Source organism: Toxotes jaculatrix, chromosome 3 (assembly GCF_017976425.1).
Source record: "Toxotes jaculatrix isolate fToxJac2 chromosome 3, fToxJac2.pri, whole genome shotgun sequence".
NCBI lineage: Eukaryota > Metazoa > Chordata > Actinopteri > Toxotidae > Toxotes > Toxotes jaculatrix.
In genome coordinates this window covers 6,680,714-6,704,379 of record NC_054396.1, presented here as the reverse complement: position 1 = coordinate 6,704,379, position 23,666 = coordinate 6,680,714, and the positions used below count along the sequence as shown (strand labels likewise).

At 43.4% G+C, this 23,666-nt stretch overlaps 1 protein-coding gene across 4 annotated transcripts in view; it reads right to left on the bottom strand.

Annotated features, from left to right (window-relative positions):
* Positions 1–23,666, bottom strand: part of sema3fb (sema domain, immunoglobulin domain (Ig), short basic domain, secreted, (semaphorin) 3Fb) — a 57,791-nt gene that overhangs the window by 8,280 nt on the left and 25,845 nt on the right. For 2 of the 4 annotated variants that reach the window (XM_041033672.1, XM_041033673.1), the window contains exons 3-11: positions 13,667–13,827; positions 13,259–13,321; positions 12,643–12,762; positions 11,193–11,282; positions 9,387–9,480; positions 7,207–7,326; positions 6,811–6,950; positions 5,520–5,634; positions 3–72 (exon numbers count right to left, since the gene is read on the bottom strand). In XM_041033672.1, coding sequence (XP_040889606.1) covers positions 3–72; positions 5,520–5,634; positions 6,811–6,950; positions 7,207–7,326; positions 9,387–9,480; positions 11,193–11,282; positions 12,643–12,762; positions 13,259–13,321; positions 13,667–13,827 — 973 coding nt within the window. The remainder of the gene's footprint in view (positions 1–2; positions 73–5,519; positions 5,635–6,810; positions 6,951–7,206; positions 7,327–9,386; positions 9,481–11,192; positions 11,283–12,642; positions 12,763–13,258; positions 13,322–13,666; positions 13,828–23,666) is intronic. The other 2 variants (XM_041033674.1, XM_041033675.1) reach the window with 1 other exon arrangement.

Below are 23,666 nucleotides of genomic sequence, written 5' to 3'. Positions count from 1 at the left end.
ACCCAGAGACAGAGAAGACTCCATATATCACAGGATTTTTTGTGTCCTGTGTTGGCTGTATGTAAACATCTCCTGTAAGGAAACAGAAAGAAATCACGTCAGTGTAAAGAGCAGATGAAGGAAACATCACACTCTCCAGCACAAGCACTCTTCTTTACTAATATTTACACAGCTTTCAGTCAATCCAACCACTCGTAGCAAGAAAGACCTTTAGGCTACACATCCCTGGAATTAATGGTGCACTAACAAAGAAGCTGAACCTTCATCTCTGTTGAAAACATATGGTACCCATTAGTGGATTTGAATAGTGAGCAAAGTGGGCTCTTGGGTTATGTCTTGAAATTCATAATTGCACCAATAGAATAAAGGTCAGGGATTCGTGTGAGTGACTTTTTGAATTGCCTTAAGTTGGCTGCAACAGTTAACATCTAGACTAAACACAGCACTAAATTCTGCTTTAAGCTAAATGCTAATGTCAGCATGCTAACATGCTCATAATGACCAAGCTGACATGCTGCTGTTTAAAGGGTTCTATATTGGCTATGTTAACCATCTTAGTTTAGCATATAAAATAGCATAAGGAAAATAAAAACAAAGATTGTGCTAATCTTAGTTTAGTGTGCTACCATGCTAACAGTTGGTAATTAGCGCTGAACAGAAAGTACAGCTGGAGCTCACAGGAAATTCGGTCACAAACCAAAGTACTGGACAAAAAAATATTCATTTTACCCATTTATGGAACTGAATAAAAAATATTACTATTCATCCTGAGTGTGTACACTGATGACTATTCATCAAATAGTTATGGACACATTTCACAAGTTGGTTTAATTGACTGACATAAAGGCAGACAGTGCTTTCCCTAGAGTCATGCTAGCATGGCTGAAAAAGCTAAAAGGAAGAGGAACATTAGCCAACAGTCTAATAGAAATAATAAGAGGTAAAAACTTCTTCCTTCCAGACAGCCCTCCTGCCAGTCCCATATCCTGCTGACGGAAAGAGTAGGTGTAAAACCACAGCAATCGACTGTGCAACAGGAAACGTAATGATGGCCTCAGAGGAAGGACATGTAAGGTGAAGGCTTCATTGACAAGATAACATTGAAACTGAAACCCTGAGAAGCTGTTGCACCTAACCATGCTAAACGAAGCAATTCAATCACAGAGCCACGATATCTAAAAGTAAGGCTGTGAATTCAAACAGTCTGTCTACAGTCTGGACTGGAGCAGTTTGATTGCTGAACCACCTGAAACCTCCTAAAGAGAAAATGTGAGCATGATGTGCAGGGATTCTCCTCGTCCTGCACCCATAGTTTATGTCTTCCACTTTGAGGGAAAGGAAATATCTCTTCCCTCCCAAGGGAGAACTGCGTCATATTCTCTTAAACCGATTCTGGAGGTCTGTAAATCATGAATGCTCACATACTCTGTCTTATAGGGCTCTGACATCGGACACTGCCTGATTTAGATCATCCTTTTGTTGATACTGAGGGAAAGGTCCACAGCAACAAATAAAGAGGAGCTAAACACGTGATGGGTGACAAGTCTCTCTCCTGTTCGGTACCTGACCTAAATACTATTCCCAGGAGGCATGTTCACAGCCTACAATAGGACAAGGGCCTTCAAGGGAAACAGAGAATGTTCTCCCAACCTAGTTGCACAGGAAAATAACCGCAGAGTGGAAAGACGCAATCGAGAAAGTCGAAATGTGAGAGAGGGAGGGAGAAAAACTAAAAATGTGATTATTAATGCTCGGAAAGTGTGGAAACAGAAGGAGAACTGATCATGTGCAAAAAAAGAGAGCAAGTTTACAAATTCAGATTTATGTGCTCTCAGTCCCACATAAGAAATTAGCTGCCAGGTTGTTATGCAGATAGAATGATACATGGAGGGTGTGAGCATAGTCTTTGAATTTGAACTTCTGTGTTCTGGTCCTGTCCACATTAGAGAATCAGTCCAGCCTTCCTCTAGGGACTGTCTACAACTGCAGGCTCATTCCTGGAGAAAAGGACAAAGCAGAGAGCTAGCAGGAACATTACTCCTCCAACTTAGCTACCAGATGCTCCAAAGTCAGACCCCTAAACACACACGCACATCCACCATCATGCCATCTTCCACAGCTGCCACAGCCAGAGCAATGGAACAGTCATGGGTTAGCATGGACGCAGCACGAGGGTCGGTCATGGGTGTCACACAACAGATGATCCTTGACAGGACAAACAGCTGTTGTAGTGCAGAAGTGAGCGATTTGCACGCAAGAACATGTAAGTGCGCGCATGCAGACAGGATACCGCTGAGGCCAAGACAAAGCTATCATGGATGCAGCTAGAAACAGATCATGACTTCATGAAAACATGGGGAAAAAATAAGCTATGTGATCTGCAATAAAAGCTGTCCTGACAGTGATGACTTAGCTCCGGGGGATCTTGCTAATAACAGCTAGGAAAGTATCCAGATTCCACAACCGTCTTTCATCTGCTTGTAAGGCAATAAAATCTCAGCCGCCGTGCATCCCATGTCCTCCAAAAAAAAAAAAAAAATCAATTTCTGCTTGATCAGTCTTTAGGTTTCGAGTAATATCTGTTTTTCTTTGTGTCTGTCTTTTCTCTCTCTCTTCTTTTTCAAGCCTCTAATTATTGATCTGATATGTTTTAAAGCAGACATTATCTATCTAAAATGCAGTAGTGTCTTCTGTTTTGTGGTTATTTTTGAGTAAAAACAGCACTCTAACACTGTTTTAAATCTCTATGGGTCATTTAGGTACAAGCTGTCAGATAGAGCCAATAAGTGTTACATATTCCAACTGTAAAAACTCACCAGGTCTCAGGTGTGCTTTGTCATAATGTCTCTCTACATAAGACTACCATGCCAGGAATACAGAAACACAGGAATACAGCTGGTCTGAATATTTCAACAAACCTCTCACTAATGACTTGTAAAGTCATTTTGTCAAAATTCTTAAAGAAAAGGGGGAACGTTTAAGAACCTTCTCACTCAAGCATGGCTAACTTAACTTTCTAAGTTTGTCCTGGCTCAAAATAATCAGCTGTATTATACTACTGTACTGTAGTCCATCTATAGTACAGTGCCTCCTTAGTACATGCCCTAGTATGTCTGTAGACTTTAAAGAAATTGCGCATTTTGGGAAATATGCTAATTTGCTAGTTAGATGAGAAGATCTCATATCTGTCTGTTAAATTTGAAGCTACATGGCTGCTGGTTAGCTTAGTTTAGCACAAACACTGGAAACAGGGAGCAACAGCTAGCCATGCTCTGTCCCAAAAATAAAATAAATTAAAATCCTAACCCTACCTGCACCTCTAAAGCTCACGCGTGATATTTCTTGTCTGGTTAAGCCATACATGTGAAGTATAAAACATACAATTTGTGGTTTTACACAGTGGTTGCCAGTCAAACACTGCTGTTTTTGTGTTTCAGTTTTAGTACAGATTAAACAAATGAGACATGGAGGGTTAATTAATGAGCTTTAGAGGTGCTGGTAGGCAGATTTCATTACCTTTGGACAGGGGCTAGCTGTTTCCCAGATTTCCAGTCTTTTATGACTCTAGCGTCATGTTGAACAGACAGCTATGAGAGCGATAACAATCTTCTCATCTAGCTCTCAGCAAAAAAAAACAAAAAAAAAACGAATAAGCTTGTTTCCCAAAATGTCAAACTAATCATTTAATGACCTACATTTAATGTGCAGTAGTTAAAACCCCATTTGCCCTTGTGCAATCCTAAAATCTCCACTTTCCTCTGTAAAGACAAACCCTCCAGTGGGAGAGCTTTATAAACATTCAAACTAGACAGTAAATGTGAAGCCATTAGCATGAAACTCAATCATATCCAATTTATTGTCCCCTCTAGTAGTCCTTGGTGGGGATGGCTGTTCTGCAAACTGGCATGTGCCTGTGACTTTCCTTCTCTGTGGACATGTCTGCGCTGTCAGGCCTGCCCTTGTTCATTCACTAGTCTGTTCCACTACACATTTACAGCCTTATTCAAGCAATATCCTGAAAATCATCATCAGAGCCAACAAATGACGAATCTTCCTCTTACAGAGCCACTCTGCTCTGCATGCCTGTGTCAACACTGACCTGACCGGTAAAGACAGAACCCTCATTTGTGAAGGCAAAGTGAGCCCATTCCCACTCAGGACCGCTTTCGCGTTATTTACGTGAAGTGGCTGCACACACGAAAAGGCTGCAGAGTTTTCGAGTGTGTGTCACTTTTGCAGTTGTTGAACAAAACAAAGCAGCTTTTATAACTCCAGGCAGGTTGAGCTAAAAGCAAGGAGTGTGTCAGTGAGATAAAGAGACAAAAATCTATCATTGGATTCAACAGCCATGGCACTTTTCATTCCTGAGATTAGTTCAAGAGCAACACTAGTCTCACGCATCAGCCCCTTATCACTCCATGGCTCTATTTTAAACCAGTGAGACAGAAAGAGATTCCTCTAGAGAGGCTAACAGTCTCACACACAGTCACAGACATTCCTGCTTGGTGATCTGATCTGCCCACCATCAGGCCGCCCCCCTTACACACACAAAAAACAGACACTTTTGTTTAAGACATCTTGAAAGAAAATGACAACTACAGCGGTGGGACTGTGTGTGTGTGTGTCATTCACATTGCAATATACTGTATGGGCCATATGATGGGAGTGGGCTGCCATATGGGCCAAGGACTGAGCTCTTGTGTGTGTGTATGTGTGTGTTTTTAGTGGACTCTTGGCAGGTGCTGTTGTAGAAACAGCAGACCGTGCAGTGGACCGTTCACTACTTAATATTTCAGATGTGATCATACATGACAGGAACCTGAAAATGAATATGTCTGAGATAAATCCAGTCATGTCATTTTTGTACATTTTCTCCGCAATTTGATATCTACTGTCAAAATGATTAACTGCACAAAGACGAGATTTGGTTTCTTTCAAAAAACAGCTACAAAAGTTCTTGGTTAAGGATGTATTAGTAATATTAATACTAATACTAATACTAATACTAATGCTAATTCTATTGGAAAGAAGGAGTAATTTTTTGTAGAAAAGGTCCATGTTTGTTGACACAAACTTTTACATTTTCTGTTCTAAACACCTGGTCATAACCATAACATCACACAAACTAGATCTCTGTACCTCAGGCATGCAGGACTTAAAGTGTTAAGAGCAGAAACAATTAGTATTGATTAGGGGATAGACAGAAAATTAATTGGCAACATTTTGATAATGACAATCATTAAAGATTAACTGATACTGAAAACAATCATTAGTTGCAGCCGTAGATGTGTTTGATGTAATCTGGCAGAAGAACAGTGACACCCAACTTGGCTGAACTGACAAAGAAAGAAAACCTAAGAAAAAGACATCACAGAGCTGGCAGCATCTTTGATTGACAAGGAAGTCTATATGACACCCCCCACCCACACCGAATAACCTGCAGATCACCATTTCAGCTGCAGACAGTCGGACTAACCACAGCACGGTCTGTTTGAAGGTGTAAAGGTTTTTGTACTCACGGAGCTCGTCGAAGTGAGTCTCCATGCCGTCGGCCCCGGGCACCGAGCAGATGAGCCTGGCCTTCAGGAAGGTGCTCCACTTGTTGACCAGACAGCAGTGGCCCCCGTCATCATTCTGTATTTGAAAGGGTGGAGTAGACACAGAACAGTTTCTCCATCACTCGCTCACACTCACATCCTCCTCTGTCCTCCTACTGAAAACAAACCCAGGTGGAGCCACCCACACACACACTATACAGTACATGTTGGTTTGCAAAGCCGGAAAGCTAAAAGGAGGGGAGGGGGGTGAGATGGTAAACACTGTCTCCTCCTATTTAGACACTTCCATCTGTGGTGGAGCGAGGCCAGAATCAATCCCAGTAAGAAAGAGCTGAGACCAGTATGTGCTTCCAGACCACCATCTTTAGAAAACGTCACACTTTAATGAGAAATCATATATACTTTTATATTTCATTTCAAAGGGAGGTCTTGTACTTTTGATGAATCCCACTTTGGGAGTTGTTGGGAGATGTTTGCATACTTTCCAGAGTAATTACAGTATAGCTGAGTGTGTTTTAGGTGGTGCACAGGGTGCAGAGAATGACAGTAAGAGTATCCAGATGTGTGGCAAAGTAAGAATGACAGCACCGGGCCTCTGGAGGCCATGACAGAGCCTGCTGAGAGGGGGATGAGTGTTTGTGTGCCGGGTCAGTGCCTGACCCTCTCAAATAAATACAAGAGTGAACAGCTGAAGCGATGAGCACACGTGTGCCACATTTTCTCACTCATATCCATAATCATATACCCGCTGTAATGTTCACACATGCACGCAAGCCTTCACATACATTGCACACATGCTGTAGACTCAGAAAGATGCCCCATAAGCTTTCTGAGACATTTGTTATTTGTTTTCATGGCTGAGCTCACTTTGTATTTCCAGGGCACATAGGCTTTTGTGGAGGAAGCCCAGTTTAACTGAGAAGGACTTTAGAATAGTTTTTTTTCTATCCTATGTACACTAAAAGCTTCAAGTGTTTTAGGACTACCAGGGAGAAGAGGTCAGGAGATCATGGGGTCAGAGTTCAGAGGGCAATCTCACAGACAGAGGGATGCATTGTAGACAGGAAGGTTAAAGATACATGTGGATTCCAGCACGTCAGCGTTGGCCAAATACTAGTCCTGCACCCGTAAACATTCAAACACAGTGGGTGTTTCGCCTCAAGAGACTCCAGGCTGTTTTTCATATCGATGCCGGTTTTCTTTTCATTATGTTTACACCCTAAAACAAACACGCTCCTCACTGTGTACACACCAGGCAGATGCGTCCTATACGGGACTGGGTCACAGGACTCTGGCCCATCTCGGAGGACTTCTCCCGGAAGAAGAAATACAGCTTATCGTCATTTCTCTCCGCGCTGTCTGGGATGAGGTGTACACGGATGAAAGTGGGGTCTATGGGGAGAAGAGATGGTGACATGTTTAGGCAGAGGAAGGATATGGGAAAACATCTGGCTGAAATCATTTATAAACTGTCAGCGTTTCCTGTTTTGTTGAGTGACTCTATACATATGCAAACAGCAGAATCTTTACATTTTTGCATACATTAGGAACCTTGTTTAGATTGTTTATTAAAAAGTCAAGTAAGAAAACTGCATAAACTGGATGAAAGTCCCTAAGTATCATTTACGGGCCAAATAAGACCATTTACCATTCAGCCATCTGGAGTTATACTGATCTGTTCGCATGGCAGTCTTTGTCCCCAAAGTACGGAAAATGGCAGAGTCTGTTCCCATAAAGTCAACATAGACCCCAGCATACAGTTCACCATCTGAGAAAGAAGAAAAACAGTTCAGTTTAGTGAAATTCCTTGACTCTGACATTATTCCAGCGCCACCCTTGGCACAAAAATACCAAGGCTTTTGTTTCAAAAAGTATATTTAGAGCCGAATGTCACAGGACTCTTCACTCCATTATACAGCAGCTAAGCATTAAAAACAGCTTCATCAACTATTTAACCACTATTTTCTGGTTCTTTATCTGATTCTTGTCTTAAAAACTAAACCAAATATATGGGTATTTATTATATTGACTGGCTTTGTTTTCCTTGTAATTAGTATAATGTTCTTTCCTTAAAACTTTGAGGATCATTAAAAAAAAATTACAGGACACGTAAAATATATTGTTACAAAAACCAGTGGTCAAACTTCCTCAAACAGCCCTCACATGCACTCCATAAAGACATAAAATATGAGTACATCCATGTGTGCAGACTGACACATGTACACAACAGCCTTGTTAAGCCACAGAAAGGCAAGGTGTTGGTGCTCCAGCTGCTGTCGGGGCCCCATCGGAGAGCAGGTGTGACTGTCAGAGCTGTTAGGGATGGAGTAGTGAGACAGCAGGAGGCAGAGCAGAGGAAACAAAAAACTCTGTCTGACCACCATTACATTCAATGTCATGGTCCTCAGCAGTGCTATATGGAGATTGATGACATATCATTAAAATGTCCACGGATGATAGGACGTCTAATGTGGTGGAGAGCTGAGAAGTTCGTGGTCAGTGGTAAATCCATTGTTATGGCACTGGGTTCTTAATCCTTATCAACACTAACAACAGTGTCCCTTGTATGATGCTAACTGGTGGAGGTGGGAGGTAAATCCATCTTGGATGACAGCACTGGTTCCATACTGGTCAGCTGGCACTGTGCTAATGTGGGAAAGCAGTGCCAGTGATTTACACCCGCTGTCTCACCCCGCAGAGAGATCGCCTTTCACTGGTGGCAACTGTGGGGCCTGGACCTGACTAAGTGACCTTGGGCAAAAGGACAGAGGACACTGTCTTCATGAGTACTATAGCAGATGATAAGCACAGTTACATTTTATTTTTACAAAAGCATGATAGATAGATAGTGAATAAAAATGGAAATATACTTCTGTCTTACTCAAATAAAGTAAATCACTCAATTATTTTATTATTTCTGTAATATAACAATCACAATTATGACACAAAGTGCATACAAACGGGCGGCAAGCTACAACATTAAGTGTCTTTGGTGCTGGGCTATTACAGGCTTCCAGAAGAGCTTCAATGCTCCTCGTCATAGACTCTCTAAATCTGTGTAAGTCTGCTTACACAGATTATGAACGACATTCGTTCAGAAGGTATTCCATCATTTGGTGTTTTGATGATGGTGTTAGACAGCACTATCTAACACCTCTGTCTCCCATAGGTGTTCATTTGGGTTAAAATCTGGCAACTGCTCTTAATGGAAGCATTTACATTGATTCTCCACTCATTTATTTAGGTTTTTCCTTTAATTTGCCACCAGTCTGTAAGTATGATGATAAGTGTGTGACTGTTTGACCATTAAAACATGTGAAACCTATACCTCAGGGTATAAAACCATACCTCAGGGTTCATGGAAAAATAAGACTGTATGAACCCAGGTGAATGTGGGAATACAGAAATTTGAAACTATAAAAAGTGATATAAGCACTAAAAAATTTTCCCAAACATAACCTAAGCATTTTGACTGGAAGCCGTTAAATCCCTAGTGAAAGATTCACATATTTATAGGCACATGTTATTGTACCCATCTCCACCCTAACAAGGAAAAATTCCTTAGGATTTAATGATTAGGCTGATTAGACTAAGCAGCTCACTGTGGGAAATAGGCGCCGAGTGAAAAAGGACACTCAATGGCTTGATGTTTGTGAACAAAAAACATAAACTGTGATCAGGGAGAAGGTCATAATGAAGAAACAGGAGATAAAAGAGGAAAAATCCATATGGGATGAGACTGTCATTGCCATGAAGACCTAAAATAAACTGGGCTGGACTGTACCCATGCCTGTGTCCTCAAGTGACCAAAACCCAGATGATACTCACTGATCAAAGCTGACACACTGTTGAGCTTCGGGTCGTAGGAGCACTTTCCCTTCCCAGATTCCACTTTGCCTGGCTCCAAATGGAAAATTTCTTCCTGAAATGGAAAAATCATATGGAGATAGCAATAAATTCAGCACTCTTCATCTTGTCACTGCGATTCCCTTGTGTAGGGTAAATGAGGCAGCGTATGTGCTCCCTCTCGCTCCTGTGGGACCTCTACGGCCTGATGGGGGATGAAGTATTAGAATAATGAGCGTGCGTTCACACAGAAAAATACATGCGGGAAAAGAGAGGAATTTCTAATCCATCTCCATGCCACTCTACTACAGAAGACAATGTGTCATGGGCTGCTTCTCTCGGCATAACGAGCTGCATGCCAAATATCTCTCAGCTTCTTGGTGCCTATGGCTGTTTAGGCCTACTGCTGACACCTGTAATCCAGCACAGTGAAAACAAGCCCCGAATGGAGGCTGGATGACTGATGCTCACAGCTCGTAGCAAGCACTGATAGGTGATTGGCTGGAATTTACGCATGAGAAGAAGGAGAAAATGAATCAGTGGCGTGTGATGACATGTCCTGTAGCTCCGCCTCACAGACCAGAGAATGTCCAATTGCCATTTTTCTCTCCCAACAGGGACAGAGGTGGAGATATCTCTGTCATTGTCCATCAGCACTAAAGGAGGGGAGAGAACATGGCACTGTGCCAGACTCACTTCACTGGATCACACATGCACCCCGGCACAATTCCCTACTCATCTTTGATTAAAATCACCACTTGCTCAAATAAGAAGGTGCTGGCAGCTCACTCCCAGCCATGCCAGATGTTGACGTGTAAAAAAAGGTCACAAACATTTATGTGTACCAGAGGGAAACTGTGCCCTGCAGATGTTTTTACATCCCTGCTGTAAAATATGACCCTTCAGAAAAGTTGCAACATGTTTAAAAAAAAAAAATCAGACAAGAAAAGTTGCAACATTTTCAAAGTGTCCCACTTCACCTAAAGCCCTTATGTCCTTTAAAAGTCTCTTTCTGTGTTTCAAAGTGCTTGGAGTGCTCAAACAGTGGAGACATGTTCAAGTATGCAGCCCTTTTATTTCCTTTGCTGCACAGCTAGTTGGCTACAGATGGCTGGTGTTTGCTCTGGGCTAACAGAGCCTGCTGTGAGAGTGGGTCAGATGCTGACTAGTCCTGCTGCCTCTGTGGGAGAGACTGCACCACATTCCTACAGAAGGTGGAGGGCTCGGTGGGGTGAAGGACTGATGGGTGGGACATCCTGCATTGTCTCAGATAAGCGGGATGAATGACTTTTGGCTATCTATTGTTCATGTTCATTCAAATATATGCTAAATAAAAAACAAATATGCCATGCACTGAACAGGAGTGAAAGCCTGTTTAATTAAATCTGTGCCTAACAAAAGTCAACATAATTCTGAGAAGCCATTTCCACGTGATAAGCCAGCTCTCATGCAAAATATGGCATTTAGCATAAACGCAAAGCACGAAAAGGACAATGATGGATAAGAAATGGTGCTCAGACAATGAGGCTTACACAAAGAAAAAATGAGGGAAACACGTGAGAAAAATGACATGAAATGAAATGCATTTCCACATGACACAAAACTTAAAGGATTGTGCTCGGACTGGAAAGGATGCATGCTAAATGTTACGGAGATGAACAAACGATGACCGAGTTAAAGACGGTGATGACAAAATGTGCTCAGACACAAAGACAGGGAGCATGCTGCTGGTGACCACGAGCCCAGGCAGTATGCAGGGCTGTGGTGCAGACAGGGCCCACATCGCACCTTTAGTCCGAGTGTCTCGTGCACCGCGCTGGGTTCAGCTGCGCGGCTAGCCCTTCCTCTGGCCTGGGCCATCTGTAGATACATGGACGTCTAAAACAGGAGACAGCAACACAGTCTGGATGTTACGCCACTGATGAGGAAGGGGCAAGGTCCTTCCTAACCTCCTTTCAGATTGCTTGGATCTGTCCTGACTTCCAGACATGGTGAGAAACTTCCTAAACTGAAATTAATGTAATGAAAGTGCATGAGGAAATTGTATTGTGTGTGTGTGTGTGTGCAAGATTGTGCAGGAATGTGTGTAGCTTTATTTGACCAGATGGTGGAAAAGGCAACAATAATAGTTCTCCATCCTGTGGTTGAGTCAATAAAGGCTCTCACAGTATGCTACATATATTTCCTTCAAAGCTGCTGTCAAAGCAAAACATTTAACTATTACAGTTTACAAACGCTACAAGCCTCATACTTTAAGCACCTGAAAATGTACCCTGTGAATATACCCTGCAGTGGTTTGATCAAATGATAACACTTCATCTGAATGTTGAATCAATAATGACAAAAAAAGAAATCCTTATGTGTGTTAGGATGTGTGTTTTCATGCATCTGTGAGCGTATCATTTCATGTTTTTGCAATCATGGTCAACTCCCCGGTACAGCTGAGAAAGGTGCTCATGGAGGGGGGTGGGGCAACTCAGACCTGTCGGTTCAGTGTGACGGAGAAAATAACAGTCGTCTCATTAATGGGCTAGAACTGGAACATTCCACTGGCACCCCATAATGGGAGCTCCCACTCCCAATTACCCAACGTCTCAAATGGTAGAGGCTGGCGGGTGGCCTGGATGGACGCATGAAGGGGTGGGTGAATGGATGGAAGCCTTTCGTTAGTTAGGGGTCATGTAGGTTCCATACGCAAAAAGGGACTCATGGAAGCTAAGCTCTCTGCCGCAGGTTCTCTGCGTTGTTCTGTGATCTCCTGGGAGAATCCAGTGGGAAATTTACTTTTTATTTATCCCTTTTTTAAAAGTCCCCTGGCCATCATTAGGGAACAAGTGTGATATTTAAAGAAGAGTGAGGTGTTAAAGGGGAGTATGGCGAGGTAGTGATGCCTGGCTTGGTTTGGGAAATTCAAGAGGTCCCATTAAAGGCTGAGACTAAACAGAGTAGCTTTAACAGCTCATTGGGGACAACAGCTGTGTGCTGGTGAAGCTGTGTGCTGGTGAAACTGTGTGCTGGTGAAGCTGTGTGCTGGCCGCTTTGCCAGATGCAGAGACATGGTACCATAAGCAAGCTTAATGACTGTAAAGTGAACCTGATGTAAGGTGGATGGAGAGTAAGAACTTGGGTAAAAGAAAGCAAAGGACAGGCTGAGCTATGGCGTTCATGATTCGGACGGAGAAAGCCATTGAGAGATCACCTTCTTGGCCTCTACATTAATCAAGTCTTTAATCCTAACCTGAGGTTTGCGTCCACGGTTGACGAAGGTGCAGACTGGATTGTAAGCTCCTGTCCCACAGACGTACAGCTGAGTCCGGTTCCATGGCTCAATCAGACGGATAAAGTTTGCACATTCCTCCTAGAAACACAAAGACTGGAGTAAATTGAACTGTAATAAACGTCCAGCCGGCATATTCATAGCCTTATTTTACTGGTACACCTCCTGCAGGTTTACGGAATGCTGAACCCGAGTGACTTTCATTTAAAAATACACCAGTAATCCTGTGCTTCTAAATATATTTGGACAATATATTAAACTATCTGCCAGTGGTGCTGTGCTCTGGTCTGGCAGTGAGGAGAATGGTGAGACTGACTAGATTTCTCTGCTGCAATCCAGTCCTGTCTCTTTGGCTAGACTGAAGGGAACCAGTGTTTTTACTGGGCCAAGTCTCAACCCTACAGGTGAGTGCCATTTAAACAGGTTCCTATTGTCACAATGGAGATAGCTGTGTGTTTTGAATGCAATGCATTTGAAAAACTAAATATTTTATTTTTTCAAGTTATCAAGTTGATGGAAATCACCTCAGTTGGACAACCCTGCTGAGGCTGTGAGTGCTGTCAACATGTGTACTTACATTGGCGTCCTTCCCACTCACAAGGCACTCCATCCTTCTTCGCTCGGACACAGGCCAGTGGATCTGCAAATTGGGAACAGAGGACATTTTATAGTTACAATCCAAACCTGTTATACACCACTGTCATTTATGAGATTTTGGGGGTAATATTGCAAAAGGGATATCCACCCAGGCTAATATTAGTCCTGTTAGGATTGTCATAAACCAATTATAGTGCTTTAATGACCAAAAAAACTGCAAAGCTAACCAAAATGGTTGCTGCTGGGGCAATAGAAAAGAACATTTTGCCCTGGGGGCAGCTGCTGTGAGCACTGAGGTAAGGGCGCTTGCTTCATCCCAGTGTAACAGCCCATTTGGGGGGCCAGGGTTTGAGGTAAATGGGGAAGCAAAGAATGGGAATGGTCTTACGATATGTGGGTCCTTGTTGATGTCATGGAGATCCAGGGACAGGATGTGATCTTTGCTTCCAACGTACATGCGGTCATGGTCCTCATCCATACGCAGGATCCGGTAGTCGGACGTGTTTAGGAGGTAGGCGAAGTGATGAGCGGTACCAGTAGACCTCAGCTCTGTTTGGAGACCAAAATATATCCATTAATGACAGCTGTGGCTCACACGCACAGTTTCACCCACATATGTGCATGCACAAGAGACACATTCCTCATGCCACTCCTGCATACCGGTGTGGAGTTATCTGATGGTTTTCCACCAACACTGTTGAAACTTAACACCACACATTAGAGACAAGTGCTACTGAGTGTCTGTCACCCTGTGTTGATGGCTTAATACCGCCTGAGTGGATCAGAAGATCGAGAAAGTCTCTCATCATCAGCCGTCTGTGACTTCTAGGCAGAAGTCAGGAAAACCGAACATTGGTTTGACAGTTAGATGTAAGATGTTTACTACAAATTCATTTCTAAGTATAAGGAAAAGTGGATTTACTGACTTAAGGTGGATTTAAACTCCTCCATCCCTGTTTGAACATTAGTCTCTGAAGGTCAGAGGAGTGTGCGCCTTTGGTAACACAATGCAGTCAATACGTCCCCTCATGTCAAGAGTAACCCAATCTTCCTCCAGCTCTGTGCTGGAGTGTTTGTTTGATATGTTCTTCGTGGTTCAGAAACCATGTACAGGCAGGGCAAAGAGGCCACCGCTAAGACAGCAAAGGCCCCATGTCACGCCATAGACAAACACACTCCCCCACTATCTATAGGGGAGAGGCATCAGAGGGTGGCATTCACATATTGTTGGACAAACACTGAGGTTTCACTCAAACAGCAGGAAAGTCCCATTTCAGTATTTAGCTTTATTCTACAACCAACAGACCACAGAAAGCTGAAACAGGGAATCACACTTTGAGGTTACCCCAAGTGGCTTTGTGTTGGTTTAGCAGCCAAAATGTGGTGGAGAGAAACCAGAGGATAAACTGTCAAATACAGTCTGCTTTGTTTGACTGTTTACTTATGATCAGAACATGGGAGTGCCAGTGTATAATTAAAGGAAGGAAGTGTGAAATGTAGTCAACTCTGGGTGTTGGACCTTAAAATTAACACCCAAGACTTTTAAAAATAGGAATCATTTCATGACTTGAACATGTTTCAGGCGGTTGATAAATCAGATCTTTTTTCAAGCTCTGTATGTGTAGTCATACTCAGTGTTTTAAGTTACTGAGAAACATTCCTGTGAGGTTGTTAGGTGGTTCTGAGGAAGAGGTCTGGACACCAAAGCATGCAAAGCCATCAACATGTCCACCATTGGGCCTTAAAATAGAGACCTTTTTAAACAGTCTCCCTATGGAATCTGATATTACCAGTCTTTCCAGCCAGATCTAAATTTAAAACGGGGTTACGTCAATAAGCAAAGATTAATAGCATTAGATTTGCTATATTTGTACAGTTTGATTTAATAACTGTGCCAGAGGAATGTTTACAGGTCAGCAGAGTGATTGACAGCTGTCAGAGACCCGCGCGGAGGAGCTGCAACATGTGGTCGGACCCTGTGATTATTTGTGTTGGAGACTTCAGTTGAATGATGAGTCCCAGTACACTCTCTCTGTGTTTATGAGTGTGTGTGTGTGTGTGTGTGTGTGTGTGTGTGTGTGTGTGTGTGTGTGTGTGTGTGTGTGTGTGTGTGTGTGTGTGTGTGTGTGTGTGGATAGAGTGAAATACATGGGGACTGGATAAGAACGAATTGTACACACACACAAACATTCCGATGGCCAGTCAAAGCCCTTCCTGAAGCAGGTTGTCAGCAACTCCTCAGTGTGTGTTTGTTGTCAGAGAGAAGCTGGATGGGACCGTCTGTCAGCTGAAGAGGGAATGTGAGCAATGCATAGCAACTACACACCCTATGCAGAGCCACATATTAAGAAACAAACACATGTGATCTAATCTCACAATCATCTGATAATACACAGATAGTCTGGCCTGCATGTACACCACAGCACGTCCAATTTGTGCATCACAGTAAAAACACAGCTCTCTGTAATGAACTCTAATGGATTATCTTTCCTCACACCTCATCCACCATATCTAACAGTAATGCAGCCTACGTCACAGAGAGCCACGCCTATTAGATGATGGCTTTATTGAAAAAAAAAGAAAAAAGAAATCACACCTAGCATTCCCCTTTGCCCCTTCATCCTGACTGAATGAATCAGAGCTTAAGTATCTTTAAATGTTTAAGACTTTTTAGAGCTCTGTAGAGGTAGTGCTGCACAGGAGCTGATGCCAAAGCCTAAATACCACTGGGCCTTCTGATACCATAAGAATGAGACTGTTGAAAGGAACAGAAAAAAAAAGAAGAGCAGGAAATCTGGTGCAAAAAAAGTGTAAAGGCATTCCAGCTTCTAGACATCATTCGCTATTCTATCAGCCTTTCTCAGCTCAGTCCCAAAGTCAACCTTCGCCTCAGGCGGGGGCACATGGCATTGTGCTCGTATGAAATGTTGATGGAGGATGTATAATAGCAGCAGACTGAGTTAGTTACTACGCTGCTCCGGTGGTCAGGCTGCCTGTGGAAACAAGCCCAGCAGGTCCCTGGACTGAGACTGGTGCTACGCAAACACCCAGTCACAATCAGCTTGGACAGACACGTGGAAAGACTGAGCTGCACAAGGATGATGCTGAGGAGAGGATCTTGTGTTGTCAATGCTGAGAAGATAAAGAGGAATTCATAGGGTTGCGCTGAAGTGTGTGATAATTCCCAAAAGGAAGCAGCATTTGCAGCATTTGCTACATGAATAACACATGTGATGAGCTTGCTCCAAAAACAAAGGTTAGTTGGACAAGATCCCTGATCTATTCAACCAGTCACATTTTACTGAGCTGAGATATATTCAGCTGTACACTACATCCACTGTTTTCCAGACACAACTGCATACTTGCAGTAGGAGATTACAATTTCAAACAGGAAAGGCTCAGAGAGGCTGAACTACTGTGCTCTTTGTCAGCCCCATTAGGGCATGACAGCATTTTCTGCACACACAGACTTATCCTGGAGATTTAGAGGCTGGGAGCAGCGTACGAGTGTGTCTATTAGAGCCAGATAAACTCTTAAAGTAGCCCATTACTGCGTGTACGGTTTAGGTTCACTCTGGGGGGTCTGCACACACACAGCGGTGGCTTTGTTTCGGGACCGCACCGCTTCCCCTCAGTGGAATGGCAATGGCTCTATTAGAGGTGAAAGTAAGCCGGTGAGGGAACCTGATCCTCGCACTCAATGTCTCTCCCTTTACTCATTCACTTACTTTCTTATGCTAGCATGTCCGCACTTACACAGAAATAAGAAGAGGTCAGTGTATGAGATCTCTCTCATTTATTCTCATTTTCCATCTTTGTCACTCATGTGCATGTGTAATATTGTGGAGAAAATAAAGTAATTACACAGGAGTGGGAGCTCAGACCTCCTTAGTCCACAAGAGAGAGGGGATCCGGTCCATTTTCCTCAGTCTGCTGAACTCAGACAATCCTCTCCTCTCTCCCAGCATCTCAAGGTGCTGTTGGCTGACGCGGCCCACTGCCGGTTCCCACAACTCAACACTCTGCTCTGGCTGTAAGAAAGGTTTGTGCCGGAGTTTGAGGACAGGGAGCTGAGTAAGATGAATCCTGAGCACGTTCCAGTTTAATGTTAGCATCAGAGCCAACTGCTAAATGTTGTGCCGAGCTACACATCACACAAGTTGACAGACCCCAGGACAGCTCCTCACATGGTGTTCTGGGAAGATACAATAATCCGTGGTGGAAAGTAAATAAGTACTGTACTGTACTGTATTGAAGTACAATTTCGAGTTACTTGTAAATTGTATTTCCAGTTTTTCCTGCGTTATTCTTGTACTCTGCTACATCTTATACTCTCCTACATCACTTAATTTCCAAGGGAAACACTTTGCTTCACTTATAAGTGCATGTGTTTGACAGGTATAGTTACTTTACTCAGTAAGATTTTACATAATACAACACATGCTTAAACACTACGCACTGTTAAAGGTTAAACCAACCAGCAAAAAAAAGCAGTGGTTACCTGGGGCCCCTTGTCATGTTTCAGATGTCTATGAGTTGTCAGCAGTTTCCCCAAAGAGACATTTGCCCTCTAAACCTCCTAGATTATTAACAGTTCAGAGGCCCAAAGAGGTAAGATCATATCAGTGTTCAGTGTCAATTTAAATTCATGGGCCCAAACGACTCACTAATTATCAGTGTTTATGGTTCAAAACATCGATTGTCTGCACCAACTGTAATGCTAATAGATAGGGGGGTCTTTTCATGGTCTTCATGGCATACATGTACATACGTGTACCTACATGTACAGATGCATCCAGGGAATACTTAGGAGACTCTCTACAGACTTAAAGCCTTTTAAAAGCCCTTAATCCTCACACACACCGGCCTAAAATGTCTCACACACAAATCACTACCTCCAGCATCTTAATTGTTTTATCTCTCTGCCTGTATGATCACCTACAAAATCTGAACTAGAAACATGGTCTTTGCATGAAAAAAAAAATAGTGATTGCCTCAGCAGGGGAGTTAATTCAGTAGCACTGAAACTGGGCCAAGAGTGAAACAAGGAGCCAAATAGCAAAAAAAAACAAAAAAACAGATGGTTTATTTTATTTATTGTCCTATAGATTTTTATTGCATTACATTAGATTTATTTTGTACTTACTATACGAGGCTAATTTGATAAATTAAGCGCGGTCCTGCAGTGCAACTATTAACTTCATGGATTCATGTTCGCAGATTTGCGCAAGAGTGGTTCATGCTAAACCCTCAGCTGCTGCAGTGGAGCCGGTCAGTGGCCTGTAGTACAATATCATGGTTGTACTGGGAAGTGTTGGATGTGGTCCACCATCCTATTGCAGCCCTTTCCTCAGACCATAATAAATACGAATGTATTCTTGTAAGCTTGCCTGGTTAAATGAGGTACAGAAACATAGAGGAGAGACATGCCTCACTGTCAGACTGAGCCAGACCTCCTCCTCCTCCTGAGAGAATACTTGGCTGCTGACGGTGATCTCCGAGGCTGCAGGCCTGCATGTTATAGCATATCTCTCCATCTTAAATTAATAGCCAACGGGCCGAGTTTACTTTGGAAATATGTTTGGACAGGAAAAGTTCACTGGCATGCGGTGCACTCTCAAAATCACATCTCCAGAAAAGAGAAAGCTCACTGGTTAACGCTGTCTTATATGAAATGATTTCCCACCATACTGTGACACAGGGGAAAGAGGAGACTGGATTTTATGTATCATATTCAGCTGTTAATGCATCCTACTCTGCTGTGTGCTGCGGTAACATTAGAACTTCCTCTCATTAAGGAGCGATTACTGCATCCAGCGTGACTTAACAGTACACAGCCCACCCCACTCATAACTTTCCTGGCAAATTCACTAGAAGCGTCGGGTAAGTGATTAGATCACGGAAAACTCCAGAGTGTGTGTTTAACCAAAACATCGGAGAGAAAGAGAATTAAGAGGGAGTAAATACACATCCTGGCACTCGACAGCGCAGTGCACACTCGCTACATGACACTGATATGGGTGTTCCACCCCACTGCATATTTCTCTGGTTTCAAATTGAGTAAATTAAAAGTGCAGGCCACTGCCAGTGACAGCGCAGAGCGTGTTGCTGCTTGAAGAAAGCCTGCACTGCTCCCTGTAGAGAACTACTGAAGATTAAGAGGAGGATGGGGGAAGGTGATGGGAAGAAACAAAAGTTTTGCCGTCTGATCTTTTGACACTGCACAGGAAGGGAGCGATGAGCAATGCGGAGCAAAGTGTGTAGCAATCACCTGCTCACTTCACGGGTCTGTGGTTTTTCCCTTGTGGAGTGTGTGGCTGATAATTAGAAACTGCAGCCACTGCATCAGTCTGTCCTTCTATCCAAGGATCACAGCAAGATCAGACTGAAGCATAACGGCTGCAACACACAAGCTATGATCTATCTGACACTAAATTGGAAAATGTGGTGTTAAATAGGGTTGTTTTTATTCAGCCTTCCAAGGTAGCGTAAGAAAGTGACAGAAATATCCCGTTAGCCCCTGGCACATTACAAACAAGCTGCACTACCTGAGCAGTGTCCTGAGGCAGTTTCCAACCCGCCAGAAAGAGGTGTGTTAGTTCACACACACCGGAGTGGCAGGAGTGATAATTAGGGTGTTTAAGAGGGGGTGGGAGAGGTGGCATGCTCTCACACATCAAAGGCAGCACTTGTCAGGAATCCTGGCCAAATATTTTGAATGCTGTCAATGTAGAGGAGAAAAACTCGGGTTGAGACAGTCCTATCACTCTTCAGAAGATACAGTTCACTTCAACTGCAGTGATGGAGCTCTGCATAAAACAGCTTCAGAGATTTTTTTTTTTTTTTCCGGAAAATTGCAAGGTTGCCTGGCAGTTGGGTCAGCTTTTAACAACGTGCAGTAGTGAGTTGAAACACCACAGGTGACAGTGCCACACGTTTAAGAGACTTACTTGCAATGACAAGCATTGCCATATGGAAGTCTCAGACTTTCTCATTAATTTGTGAGTCTTAGTGAAATGTTCATACGTGACTGCTGCCTGTGCACCTGTATGAAGGTGTATTTGTTCTCTTGTGCACAGTTGCCCTAGTTGTTTGTTATGTTTGCCAAGAAAGCAGGGATGAACCTGAGAATCAGGGAGAGTTGGAGCACATGGACAGCTGCTGTCTGATGTGTGATCTGGGATAAATGTGCCAATCTGTCCTCATCCTGCCGTAATGTTGCTTCAGCAGATTTCTATTTACTTATCTACTGCAAACATGCCAATCGTTGGCAGTCAGAGAATATTCTTGGCTTGTCTGTGGGTGATGATTTGGTCCGACTGCAATAAGATGGGAAAATTACCACTTAGTAACAGAAATAAATATTTTTTAGCAATCAACTCTTTAATCTTGAATGTCTAAATATTGACTTTCAGTGTGGTATTTAACTGTTGGGTGTAAGTGAATTTGCACCTTCCTACAAAGTGTCTATAAAAAGCTGTAAAAAGCACAAAAAGTACAAGTATCTTCATGTACACCAGCTTTTTGCGTGTACATTTCACAAAACGTGACAATGCTTTTCCAGATGAGTTCTTTGTACAGGCTAAAGTATGTTTACAAGAAAAGTCTGAATTTACACAATAGGAATGGAGTTGGCTTATATCCCGATGGCTGTGGTTCCCTCTCTTATCTTAATCTAGCACAACTTTCTCACAGTGATTTCCTGTACCTGCAGGATAAGGAAGTGCCTGGTATAGGGGCAATCACTGGGCTCACAAACATGAAGATGGAGATTAAAGAACCCTCTCCTGCATTTGGACAAGTGTGTGGCCGCTGAAAGCCTGAACTGGCACCTGCACTGCTATCTTGTTAGCAGAGTCACCTCTAATCAGGGACTCTCAGGGCCCGCAGAGCCTTCCCTCACTCTCCTTCAACAGCCTCTTTCAACACAACTTGTCTTCGTGTCAAACATTTACATGAGTTATTTGGGTTTGTGTAAGCTGCACGCTTCAAAGCCAGTAGAGAAGTGACACAGTTGTTCAAGAATGCCTGTGTGATTACTGGAGAGTGGGTATGAGGTTAGCTGTGCTGCTAAATGAAAAGGAACGATAACAGCATGTGAACGCAGCAGCTGCTCGCCTCGGCTTAGTCACTCTGTGGGACGGAGGATAATAAAAGCGGTCAGAGGCTCGGCCACTGTGTCACATCAGATAGGACGTGTCATTCAGCAGATAACAAATATGCAAGGGCATAGGATCCAGAGATATGGTGTGACCCACTGCTAATCTTTTGTGATGTGCTCTCAGAGACGTGGTCAAGCTTCGCTGCATCCTCTCTGTGCGTCTCTGCTTCTCGGTGGAGAGACAGGCTCTGCAGCTTGCTGCTAGGAAAGAAAACACAGACATAACAGCATGCCTGTGCAAACACCCGCCTCATACATTCAAAGCATCAACAAAAGCCACTTCATTCACCATCATTTTACTTCAAACTTTTAAAATGAACAAGCCGTGGCACACAGAAACATATTACAAAACCACTCTGCACAATTACTGCAAAACTGAAAAGTTATGATCCCAGGAGTTTCAGCTCAAACATGGCAGATGATGGTCTTGGAAACACCTAAAGCCATATTTGATCACCCTCCACTCTGATAATAATAAATGAATCCAGATAACAAGACTATGACCAAATGTTGCACCGCCTATCTGATAATATATCAAGTCTGTTTGTCACACATTATCACACACAGAAAATTTAAGCTACTTCTTCTCAACATGCGTTGAATGTGATCTGTTATAATGGACAGACAGTAAAAGCTCTCCCACATCACACATCATTAACTATCACTCCTGACTTCATTGTAGCCAGAAGTCGAACCATGATGAGCTGTGTCAATGTGAGACGCGACACCTTACTGTTTACTGACATTGTCACCTTGTTACCACTGCACCCCCGCGCCCTGCCACTCCCCTGCTGACCTGGGGGTCTCCACCACTCTATAATTAGAAGCCGCTGTATTGCCACACTCCTCCTCTATCCACCCCCCTGCTTGCTAATGGCATCAATTTGTATTCACTGTCAGATCTGATGAGCTCTCATGCAGAGAGACGGCCTTATCACAGGGTCCCTGACTCCCACCACCTAAGCCCCTCTCCTGCTGCTGATGGACAGGCAGAGAGGGTAAGGGGGGTGGTACACATTTATCTCAATTTTCATGTGAACTCTTGTAAGAGCAGACAGATGTGCTTTGGTAAAGAAACAGTTGAACAACATACACAAGAGGTGATGAAGAATCTATGACCAAAACTTTAATCACTCATACTTTCACTGTCTCTCCTTTTCACCTTCCCCTTGTTTAGTCCTCAAACTAGAACCCCTAATGCATTTTAACTCAGTAATGTGTGCTGCTGGACCTGCACTGCCTTCTCTCTCCAAACAAATGAACACCTTTCCCTCTCAATCCAGTAGAAATGTATGAAAGTGGAGGTCCAGCTGAGGAGGATGTGAAATGTGGAGAACTAGTAGGGAAGGAGATCCTCCCAAGAGAGTCTTGATCTAATCGCATACATCTGCACAAACATGGCTCTGTTTTAACGGACATGTGTTTTATTAACAGTCTCCAGCTCAAAAGTGACACATCTTGCCTCGTTCCCATCCCACATATGAGCTCCTGCACACATACAGACAACAGTTGTGAATCAGTTCCTCCCTTTTATAGTCACAGGAGACTCTACCAAAGAAGTTACTGGTTTCTGCCTCTGTCTAAGCCCACGTGAGCCCTTTGGATTATTCTAAATTGTACAAATGCCTTAACCTGCTGTGGTCTGCGCTTGGATAAAACCTGCTTTTCCAAGTGCTGGTCGGCAGGGCTGCTGCAGCCTGAGCCAGGAGACATGAGGAGGTCAGAGGTCGCTGGACAGCAGTGGCAGCTCTTTATGTTCTGGTTTAATCTGGGATTAGCTCAGGGTCAGGGTTATCTCTCCTCAGCCTGAGTGGAATCAGGAAACAGGGATTGCCTGGGGTAAAGTGGCATTACTGGCTGGCCTGTCCAGAATCGCAATGAGCCTGTGTTCAACAGGGGTAAAAGAGAGAGGCATGTCGAACATGGCTCACCGGGCTCAGGGCTGTAACCTCTCTGCCATCACTCTAACACTTCCCAGCCCTCAGCTCCAGCTCAGCGGAGATCCACATGCAGTACGACTATGAATTACTACACCCTATGAACCCATGAATCATGGGTATATGGTATCTGTCTAGCCACAGCTATGTGCATACCTCTGGTTTCCTGAATGCATTTAGCATGGTAAATTCATTTTAATTCTGATTTACTACAGACACCAGAGGAGGTAACATGAGGCAAGCATGAACTCAAGTGTTTGTGTGTGAAGAAGAGAGACGCAGCGCTGCAG